Source organism: Narcine bancroftii, chromosome 11, assembly GCF_036971445.1.
Source record: "Narcine bancroftii isolate sNarBan1 chromosome 11, sNarBan1.hap1, whole genome shotgun sequence".
NCBI lineage: Eukaryota > Metazoa > Chordata > Chondrichthyes > Torpediniformes > Narcinidae > Narcine > Narcine bancroftii.
The window spans coordinates 104,850,276-104,862,275 of NC_091479.1; the positions used below are offsets into that span (position 1 = coordinate 104,850,276).

General features: G+C 44.0%; 1 protein-coding gene across 1 annotated transcript in view; it reads left to right on the top strand.

Moving 5' to 3' along the window:
• The window catches only part of slc17a8 (solute carrier family 17 member 8), a 59,935-nt gene that overhangs the window by 1,116 nt on the left and 46,819 nt on the right, over nt 1-12,000 (top strand). Inside the window, exon 3 of the mRNA XM_069904453.1 lies at nt 9,996-10,254. Coding sequence (XP_069760554.1) covers nt 10,033-10,254 — 222 coding nt within the window. The 5' untranslated portion in view covers nt 9,996-10,032. The remainder of the gene's footprint in view (nt 1-9,995; nt 10,255-12,000) is intronic.

The window sequence follows — 12,000 nt, forward strand, 5'->3', positions numbered from 1 at the left end:
GCTGCTAGCTGAAGTGGTGAATGCAAGCTCAATTTTAACATTTAAGAAGAATTTGGACGGGTACATGGATGGGAGAGGTATGGATGGCTATGGACTGAGTGGAGGTCAGTGGGACTAGGCAGAAAAATAGTTTGACAGAGTAGAAGGGCCAAAGGCCCTGTTTCTGTGCTGTAATTTATAAATTTAAATTTAAAATATAAATTTAGATTTTTAAATTTAAATTTAGACATATAGCATGGTAACAGGCCATTTTAGCCCACAAATTCGTGCCACCCAATTTTTACCCAATTGACTACATCCCTGGAACGTTTCAAATGGTGGGTGGAAACTGGAGCCCCGGGGAAAACCCAGACGGACACAGGGAGAACATACCAACTTCTTACAGACTGCATGGGATTCAAACACCAGTCCCAATCGCTGGCGCTATAAAGGCATTACTCTAACTGCTCGTGCCAGCCTATTCTATGGTTCCACAATCCAGTAGTTTTTCTTTGGTCATCAGTTTCTTTAAAAGTGAATTTAAGTTCAGCAATTTGAAGTGAGAGTTGAACACAGATCTCTGGAGTGCTAATCAGACCGCTGCACCACCATTCAGCTGGGTTTTGTGCCTGTTAGGCCAAAGGATGTTGTGGGGCTACTGTTTGAAAAGCCAGCTGAGGTTGTAAATAAAAATGCAGATCTTTACTCTGCAGGATACAACTGATGGCCTCCTGTTCCAATGAAGAAAGTGTAGTTGTGTGTGCCTAATAAGATTTTGGTATGTCCCCAGGGACTCTTGCAAATTTCTATTTACCAAGGAGAGCATTCTGACTGATTGCATCACTGTCTGGGATGGAGGTGCCAATGCTCAGGACTGGAAAAAACACCAGAGGGTTGTTAACTCTGCCTGCAACATCACAGGCACTAAACTTCATTCCATCAAGGACATCTACAAGAGGCGGGGTCTTAAAAAAGCAGCCTCCATCCTCAAGGACCCCCACCACCCAGGCCATGCCCTCTTCATTCTGCTACCATCGGGAAAAAGGTACAGGAACCTGAAGAGTACTCAGTGGCACAAGGCCAGCTTCTTCCCCTCTGCCATCAGATTCCTGAATGATCAATGAACCACAGACACTGCCTTACTTTCTCATATTTTCTTGCACTATTCATTTATTTTATCATTAATTTATAGCAATATTTACACCTGTGATGCTACCGCAAAACATCAATGTTCGTGATAATAAAATCTGATTCTGATCTCACAAACTTTGGGTGTATTTTATGGATTTAATGCTGATCACGAAAATCCACCTTAAAAATCCCTTGCACATACTGTTTTTTTTTAAAATATAACCTATTTTTTGATTTTCTATCATATTTTAAGTCTATGCTATATGTCCAAATTTGTCGAGCTCCTGCTTAAAGAACAACAAATGGCTGTAGAGCATCTTTGGGACATCCATCGTTCACAGAGATTGATGTGGAAGTGCAAGATTTCCTTGACATAATCTTTGAAGAGCTTGCCGAGGATTCATATGAGTTGCCCTCGCTTCTACGTCTTGTTGCTGGTTAATTCTGATGAGCAATGCATCAACAGTAAACTGATACCCATGTGAAGGAGACATCCCTGTAAGGACTGCACACATTGGCATGTAATTCAGTACCATGAAAAGATGGAAAGAAAGATTTTAAATGTAAATTTTTAAGTTTAGTCATTGGTCTATGACCCCATGCTGCCCAATTACACCCAATTAACCTACACCCATGGTACGTTTTTGAATGGTGGGAGGAAATCAACCCCCCCCCCCACAAGGAAAACCTATGCCTACGCAGACACAGGGAGAACATACAAACTTGTTACAAACAGTGCAACATCGAACCCCAGTCCCAATGGCTGGTGCAGTAACAGCTTTGTTCTAACCACTTCGCTCACCGTGCCACCACAGATGTGCCATGGCTGCTCAGAGTATTGCCTTGCTCTGCCTCTGACTGTGGACAGCTAACCCTCCTCAACTTCTCTGCATTCACCAAAACGATCTCCTTACACTCCCTGTCCCCCATACGTCAGCTCATTGGTACATCCTGTTTGGCTTCACTCTTCAGTCCCAGTTACACTGGACAACAATTTTTTTCAAAACACTTGCTTCCTGAAAGAAAACTGGGAAGTATGATAGACTGAACACAAAGATAATTTCAGATTTGTTGTATTACAGGGGACATTGGAGAAGCATTAAATTAACTTTTAGTGACTTTAGTGTGTTTAATTGCATATAATGACGCTGACACGTTGCGTTAGCTCAAGTGACCTAAAATTTTTCTGCCTCTGATTTTTGTTTGTACTCAGCATCTGATGCCTCTCATGTCAGTGTCCAACAATAGTCAGCCTGTACTGATGGATTCCAGTAGCCCTGATACCATTTTTCCATGGTCACAATGTCCTGGTGAAACCTTTCACCCTGTTCGTCACTGACTGCACCAAGATCAGCCGGGAAGGAGTCCAAGTGTGAAGACAGAAAATGAATTTTCAATGACATGTTAATCTTCAAGATTTTGTCTGCTTGAAGGAGACTTAAAATATGATAGAAAATCAAAAAATAGGTTATATTTTAAAAAAAAACAGTATGTGCAAGGGATTTTTAAGGTGGATTTTCGTGATCAGCATAAAATCCATAAAATACACCCAAAGTGTTCAAGAAGCAAAATCTTCGTAGTCCAGTGTTTTCGTAGTCACTCAGCATGGAAATAGGCCCTTCAACCAACCATGTGTATGCCAACCATCAAATACCCATCTCTACTCATCCCATTTACCAGCACTTGATCCACAGGCTTCTGTCTGATCCCCCTCGGGATAGATGCAGGCTCCTGACCAAAACAGTGACCACTTTGATTCTTCAGATGCTGCTTGACCCATTGGCATCCTCCAGCAGTTTGTTTTTTTCATGAATGAATGAATAAAAGATTCATTGTCCCATGTGGCACGAAGCAGTGAAAAGCTTTGTTTTGTGTGCTATCCAGTCAAGTCAATCTGTATGTAAAGCAGTTCAATAATAAAACAGAAGCACAGAGCTCAGTATTATAATAACCTGCAACCTGTCCATCTCCCCCCATTCCTCTCCCATCGATGGACCTGTCCAAATTCTTCTTAAATGTTAAAATTGAGCCCTCATTCAGCACTTTAGCTGGCAGGTCATTCTGGACTCCCACCACTCTCTGTGTGAAGATGTTCTCCCTCATGTTCCCCCTAAACTTTTCCCTTTTCCTCCTTAACCCGTGTCCTCTGGTTTGTATTTCACCTGACCTCAATTGAAAAACCCTACTTAAATTTACTTTATCTATCCCCCTCATAATTTAAAAAATCTCTATCAAATCTGTCCTCATTCTTCCATACTGGAGGGAATAAAGTCCTAACCTGTTTAACCTTTCCCTGGAACTCAGTTCCTGAAGCCCTGGCAACATCCTAGTAAATCTCCTCCACACTCTATCTTATTGATGTCCTTCCTGCAGTTCGGTGACCAAAACTGCACATAGTCCTCCAAACAGAGAAGAGGTGGAAATTCTCATGAAATGGGGCAAGAGGAACAACCTGAGTCTCAATGTGGACAAGATGAAGGAGATGATAGTGGATCAGGAACGACCATCCTCCCCGACACAACAACAACTCTGTAGTGGAGACAGTGGAGAGCCCCTAGTTCCTTGGAGTTCACTTAACTAGCGACCTATCGTGGACACTCAACATCTCCCCGCTTGTTAGGGGGGCGCAACAGTGGCTCCCCTTCCTGAGAAGACTGAAGTGGGCAAGGCTACCGGCCACCATCATGTCAACCTTCCACAGGAGCACCTACCCTGCAGCGCAATTGGAGGTCAATTCAGAGTGGTCTAAGAAAATAAAGCTTATTCAAATGAATTTCCCCGAGACCGGTTTTATTTCCTAGACGGTCAGATTTCATGAGGAGTGTGTGTGTGTTTTCAGGATATTTACACGCACGGTGGGTTAGCCACAGGCGGAAGGAATTGCCATTGGGACTCCGCGGTGAATTAGCGACTCGCCCGCAGGAGCGATGGAGTGTGTCGGAGCGAGCGACAACTTGGTAAAATATTCATGCACGTTCCACTTCAGGGGTGTGGGAGTTTCCAATGCGTTTCCATCCTGCCTTTATCAGTCATTCTGTTGCTAACATTAGACCTGGACCCGCGTCAACGAGACGGATCATTTCGCTGTCAATTTTTAATGAAATTCCGTCCACCTCCTCTCTCCCGCTCCTTTCGTACCAATAAGGACTTTGGAGTTGGGACAAAGCGATCAGGACTCGGGGAAGGAAGTTCCTCTGACCCAGTTGTGTTTGGCAGAGCGAGAGAGAGAGGACTTGTCAACCCCCGGAATGAAACCCCAACAACCGACATAGATAATTAAAAGAGGGAGGAGGGTCAGATCTCCGCTCCCAACTTCCCAAAACGGCCGGTTGGAAACAGAGAGAGGGGACTCTCACGGAGGACGGGAGTCTCGGCTCGCTGGGACAGAGAGACCATGGACAGCGCCCTCGCCGCTTTTGCACCAGTGGCGGAGCAGACGTATTAGTTGGGAAACAGATTGCTCCAAATCAGCGGTCATGCCTTTCGGTGGATTTGCAAGTCTGAAGGATAAGTTCTTCGCCCCAGTCAAGGAGAAAGCCAAGTTTTCAGTGGGGGACTCGTTGGGCCATCTCAGAAGGTGGGCAAACTTTATGTCACATTCCAAGCGACTGGAACCGTGCAAACCGCTCAGATAGCTCCGAATTCGAGCGCCTTTCCGTCACCGCTCTCACGGCTCTGTCTAGGAATCGGTGCAAATCTGTCCTCGAACCCGCGAACGTTCGTCGTGATCCACAACAGTCTTTAAATTGAGACAACAGGGTCCACCTCTGTCCCGTCTCAACCTGAAAGGTCCGGGAGTAACCCCTTCGCATTATATTTATGCTTCAACCTAATCTGCACACACTTCCTTTCAATGGGATCCACCTGAGTAGATCGAAGCAGACATTACATTTGGAATACATTTTATTCTTTATTTAACCGCCTGGTCTAGACTTCAAACACATTAGTTCTCCTGAGATGCCGGATAAAGAGTTCTAATGAAAGCTGTCAAATAGATGCACTTGGGGGAGTTCTAGCAGACGAACAAGTTAAATCAATGTGTAATATGACATTAAAAAGCACCCCGGTTTTATTATTAATGACATGTGCCCACTTTTCTGTATTAAAATACTCTAAGAAAGATGAGGAGGTAATCATCTTCATTCGATATGACAAAATGTTTATCATCTTCTGACCCAGCCCTTGCCATGTTGATTATTTTCCCATGGTATCTACACTCCAACTGGGATGTTTTCATAGTTTGGCTTCATATCAAAAATAGCATTAACTGCAACTAAGACTCTCACAGGGTTAGATGGTTTACCTCACTGTCGGGGATCAGGAATGATCTGGAACAAAAACAGCCTCACAATGAGAGTTGGCAGGGATGGGAAGAAACAGCTTCATGGGGGGAGGAGGGGGGGGGGGTGAATCTTTGAGATTCTCTGCCCTGGACAGCTCTGGAGACTCAATCACTGAAATTGATTGATTTGTGAATATTAGGGATTGAGCATGGGATTAATGCAGGAAAATGACACTGATTAGCCACGAAGGGCAAGCGAGGCACCAAGGGGCAGAATGGCCTCTTATATTGAAATTTTCTTGTCACACCTACCAAGATGTGAATGAAAAGCTTTCTCTTGTGTGCTATCCAGGCAAGTCAGCCTATTCTTGCTTCTATTTTTAAAAATATTTTCATGTTCTCTTGTTTCATTGTTATCTCATTATAAGCAAGTTACTGGATCCAGGTTAATCAGTTAAAACAAAATGACTGCAGTGTTCCTCTGATGCAGTAGGCATTGGAAGATAAATTTGAACGGTCTGGTATTCAGCAGATGCTGACAGAGCTGCTAAACTGTGGTGCTGGGCTTTTCCATTCACTCCTATCCAGTGCTTCACAATCTTCACCCTGCATCAGCATTGCTTCCTTCACTGGTAACATTGATTGATGAGCAAATTTAAAGGTTGGAGCCTGGCCTTACAGGAAGGGAAATCCTGACGCCCAGACGATGCAGAGTTTGGAACTCTAGTCCCCAAACAGCTGTTTGCATTGGGTCTTTTGTTTAAATTGAGATCAATGGGCTTTTTAAGGGGATGTTAATGAGTTCATTTACAATAATAAGTTAATTGCTATATACATTCTACAATGTATAGATGGACTGAAAAAGTTTACTTGCTGTCGCCAAACAGGTCCTTCATAAAAAAGCCTAAATAAGACTGCATAAAAGTAAGACTAAATACAGTTAAGTAAGGCAAAGAGTACCAGCAATGGCAGGTGTGTAGAACTAGGCCACATACCAGCCACCATAGACCAAAGGGGCTGAATGGTCTCCACTTTCCAGGTTCCACCATCTTTAAGTAAAAGGATTTCTAGCCTATGTGACATACAAGGCAATTTTAGAACAATATGGTTTATGAATTAATGTTAAACACAATCATAAATTGAGGAAGATGTTTTGCTTATTCTAAATGAAAATAGTTGTGGTGGATGTAATTCATGTCCATCTGGTTACTAACTTCTATTGTAATCCAACTGGGCTGCCCCAACCCTATTCTTGCTCAGACAAAGCCCCGTGTTCACCAGACCATTCTGGCCCACAATTAACCCACATCTGAATTTTACAGTTTTCACCCCCTCCATCATTTCTCTCCTTCCTATCTCTTTTGCCTCTTATACTTACAGCCTTGCAAGATCTCCCAGTTCCTCCGATTCTAACGTGATCATTCCTAAATTGAGTTTGCATCCCACTGGTGGCATTACCTTCGGCTGGCTGGCTTCTGGAAATCACTTCATAACTTCTCCTCCTTCTTTTGAAGTCTCTCCCGCTTGGTCCCGATTTGGAGCTTTTGTGGAGCCCCTTGGGACAGTTCACCAATGTTATCGGTTACTGAGTAAAATCGTCAGAGTTAATGACACATATATTTGAATATTTAAGGAGAAATTGATACACCATAGTTGAGATGAGTTGGAATAAAATTGCAGCAATTTCCAATTTGCCATCTGAGACCAGGGTTGCCTTACACTCTTGAAACCTGCTCCTATCTGTGCCATTTATAATTTATAAGCATTTGGGGTGGATGTTGTGAATCTCAGTCTCACTGAGGCATCTGCACCAGTGCTTCCCAACCCTTTGGAATGATAGCTCTTGTTGATCACACTCAGGGCCCTCATTTTCTTCTATAAACACCTAATAACATCACAGGCTGCTCCCATGCAGGTGCAATAGGGTTCCCAACGACTGCTAACAGCCACAAGCTGGGGCATTTGGTGCATTAAGTATATTTTAATATTTATTTTATTTGCACAGGAGTCGAAAATAAAGTGCATAGCATAGGTTTAAGGTGAAGGGGAAGGACTAAAAAGGGATCTGAAGGATACCTTAGGTACAGTGTGTGGAATGAGCTCACAGAGGAACCATTGGAGGTTGGTCTAATTACAATGTCTACAAGGCACTTGGACAGGTACGTGGACTGTAATGTTTAGGGCGATATGGACCTAAAACAGGCAAATGGGAAACTTGGCTGGCATGGACAAGCTGGGCCAAAGGGCCTGCTTCAGTGCTGTATGCCTCCATGAGGTAATCTTGTTATAGCCTCCATGTTATTGAAGGCTCACGGAATCCATGTGATCATTGCTGAACTCCTCACCAGTCTCTCTAAGGTGACTCGCGCCCCAGATTGGAGCCACTGGTTGTGGACAGGGTTCACTGCTCTGTACCTTTCACTGAGGACCTCGGGCCTTTCAGGTGTCTGTATCCAAGTGCTTGATGAGGTGAAAAGGTTTAATAATGCAGGGGTGGCTCGGTTGGAGTAGGGGTTAATGCAACACTGTTGCAGGGCCACCGATTAGGACCGGGGCTGCCTGTAAGGACTTTGTACATTCTCCCCGGGTCTGGATGGGTTTTCCCCAGGGGCTCTGGTTTCCTCCCACTGTTCAAATTGTACTGGGGGGGGGGGGGTTTTGTAGGTTAATTGGGTGTCAATTGAGCTGCACAGACTTGTGGGCTGAAATGGCTTGTGACCGTGCTGTATGTCTACATTTAAAAATTCAAATTTAAAATTTAAAATAACATGAGCTCCAGGGCTTGAAAACAGAAGCATAGAGTCTAAATGTTGGGAAGTTGTGCCAAACAAATTTTAGTATGGATCCTGTGTTTAATTAAGAACAGATATCAAGGCTTTATAAAGGGCACAGAAAGAAAATGATCCTGGGGCTAATAGACTGGAGGAGATGGAACTGGTTTCCTTAGAATGCAAAGAGGAGGCGCTACCGGGGTGTTCACAGTAGTTGGAAAATGAGGCTATTTCCACTGGTCAATAATCAGAAGTTTCAGATTTCGGGTAATTGGCTAGCTGGCCTGTTTGGAGTGCCTGAAAGTGTGTTGGAAGTGAGTCAGTAATGGTCCACAAGGGAATTGGATAAACACCAGAGGAGAATAATTTCAGAGAAAGAGATAGGTATGTGCAATTTGCAACTCTGTCTCTCCCCATCAGCCACTTAAATCAATCACCTAATATTAAATGGATTATTTTAACGGGTTTCAAAAGCGGCTGTAAATGGATTATTGTTTTGAAAGCCACAGATGAACGGGCTCAGAAGATTGGGTCCAGTGCCGCAGTCTGTCTGGATGCAGGTTGCTGTTCTGGGAAGGTCATGTGGTTTGCAAAGAGAGTGAGAGAAGACCAACAATGAGCTGGCAGCTTGTTTAAAACCCCATTTTGAAGACAGGTTGTGAGTTCTGAGTTCAGCCTATTTAAAATCCCTTGTAGTCCATACAAGAGGAAATGGCTGGCAAGAGTGTTTCACCTGAAATAAGGGAAACAAAAGGAACTTGGTGGTGACCTGGAAGAAGAGGTTATCACTTGGAAAACCCTGAAGGGACAAGTTTCTTCGGCAAGACACTGAAGTGACTGATGGAAGTAAATCAGTTTGTATGTGTCAAACGAGCAACGAATCTCTCTCTGAAACCAACAAAAACCTTTCTGAGCGGTAACCCTTTACCTTTAATTGGATATAGAGAAGAGACCAGGAGAGAGGTGAAAATTCATAAATGTTAAATTCTGTACATAGTATAAAAATTGCCTGATACCAGTGATCTTGGAGGAGTGAGAAGTGAGATTGGACTGTGAATCAAAAAACTATTCTGAACTTATACACATTACATATATGTCCGCTTAGAATTAGAAGGGGGTTAAGTTAAGTTAATAATAAGTTAAAGTTTGATCCTGTTTTTATGTTTAAAGAAAATTAAAAATGACTGTTTAAGTAACCATTTGTCTTGGGGAATTTCTATTGCTGCTGGGTTTTGGGGTCCTCTGGGCCTGTAATAGTGTGTAATAGTTGAATTTTATGGACCTATTTTTAGGGTAAAATCTAGGGGGTCAACTATTACACACACAGTATTTTTTACCTCATAAGCATCTGCGCTGTTCGGGAGCTTGGATGGGAGGGCGACCATGCCGAAGGGGAGCTCGAATGGAGCTCGAATGTGGCTGGAGTGACGGATGGGTTGGTGGCCAAGGTGCAGACGAGAGCACCAGCTCATTTGATTCCTGTTTCAGCCAACTTATTTCCATGTGGCTGATGAGCTGCAATTTGGCCACCCCTGCCCTATATGGTTCAATAACTGAGAGTCTAGGGTGAGCACCAGTGAAGTGAGGAATATGTGATCGGGCTGGAGAATGCGCTGGGACAAAGGCTCAGCTGTGATCACATTGAATGATCGAGCAGATGAAGGGCCAAATAACATCTCATGCTTATATCCATATATTATAAACCTAGATGGGTCAAAGGTTTGGGCACACACCTGCACTGGAGGTTGTGGGGATGAAATGAATAGAAAAGTTTGTAAATGAGATTTTCATCTTACTTTGCAAATGCTGATTCTTCTCCCTCACCCACCCAGGACTGTAGATGGGACGAATGTGGAGGAAGATCAAGAAATGGAGCTGAATGAAGATGGGCAGCCAGTGAAGGCCGGTGTGCTGAAACAGCAGCCATTGTGTGACTGTTATTGCTTCGGGATGCCCAAGCGGTATATCATCGCCATCATGAGTGGTCTTGGTTTCTGTATTTCCTTTGGCATCAGGTGCAACTTGGGCGTAGCCATCGTGGAAATGGTCAACAATAACACCATCTATGTGAATGGCAAAGCAGAGGTCGAGGTGGGTCCTCATGTCAGGGTTAGCTTATTAAAAAGGCATGGGGGGTAAAATCAGATATGGATAAGGTGGAGTAAAAACATAACACTGGAGAAACTCAGCAGGTCAAACAGTGTCCTTTATAGAGCAAAGATAAAGATACAGAACCAATGTTTAGGGCTTGAGCCCTTCATCAAGGTACGGAAAAATGTCGCCAAGCATCCGAATAAAAAGGTAAGGGAGAGGCAGGAGGTAAGGGAGGGAGAGCACAGCAGCAAGCAGGGGAGGAGGGATGGCTAGATGAATAGAGAAGGAAGGGAGTGGAGAACTGATAGGGGGAATGGAAGGGAAGAGGATAGAAGAGCAGGTTAGCAGAAGTCGATGTTAATGCCATCCAGCTGGAGTGTGCCCAGATGGAAAATCAGGTGTTATTCCTCCAATTCATGGGTGGTCTTGGTGGGATAGTGCATATCGATAAGGTGCAAAAGGCCCATGGCATGCTTTCCTTCATTGGTGGGGTTGTAGTATATAAGAGTTGGAACATTATGCGGCAACTTTGCAGAACACTGGTTGGACCACCTTTAGAGCCTTGTGCACGAGACAACCTGGTGGGGGAACTCAGCAGGTCTAGCAGTATCTGTAGGAGGAATTGACATTGACTCTGGAACAGCAGACTAGATGAAGGGTTCCGGCCCAAAACATCAACCGTTCTTTTTCTCTCACTGACGCTGCTCCACCACTGAGTTCCTCCAGCAGAGACCGTTTTGTTCCAGATTCCAGTGTCTGCACCTCTCATGAGTCCTGGTTACCACATTATAGAAAGGAGGTGGTTGTGCTAGAAAGAGTGAAAGAGTATTGTCCAGGATGTTGTCTAGGATGGAGCATTGGAGTTATGACACTGAGCAGGTTTGCTTTCCTCTCTCCTGGACTCCCGTCTATATCTAATTAACACCTTTTGTCTGTTGGTCTGCACTCCTCCCCTGTCCTTTCTTTTAATTCAGACACCTGACTGCATTTTACTCAGGCCCAAAACATCGGTAATAAATCTTTACACCAATGGACGCTACGAGACCATTGACTCTATATATTTTTAGACCCCACAGATTAACTCCATTGGCAAGACCCCATGTTTGTCAGGACTTTTCCTAGATTAAATCACAACCTTAAATATTGTTTCCATGGAAATATGTTGGAAGGAGGCAGAAGCTCCATCTCATATAACTCCTTTTGTTCAAGGTTTGGTCCTGGATGCTGGGGTAAAGTTGGGCTGCTTACTCCAAAGTTCAATATGAAATTTAACAAGCGATCCTTGGCCAAGAGTATGTTAATGATTTAGAGGGATATGGGCCAAATGCAAGGAAATGAGACCTGCTCAGGAAAGGCCTATCTCCGTGCTGTAGAGTCATAGAGCAACCTGCCCATGTCAATCAAAGTATCCCACCCTCACTGGTCCCACGTGTCTGTGTTTGCCCATATCCCTCTCAATCCATCCTATCCATGATAAATGTTTCTTGAATGTTGTCTCAGCCACCTCATTGGGCAGCCCATTCCCTACAATCACCACACTCTGTAAAAATAAATTCCCCTCAGGTTTCTGTTAAGTCTCTCTCCCTTCCCTTAAAGCTGCGCCCTCTGGTTCTTGATTCCCCTACTCTGGGCAAAAGACTCTCGTGCCTTCACCTGATCTAATCCTCTCTTGATTTTTTTCACCTCTATGAGATCACCCCTCATCCTCCCACCTGCGCTCCAAGGGGTTCAAATCTGATACTG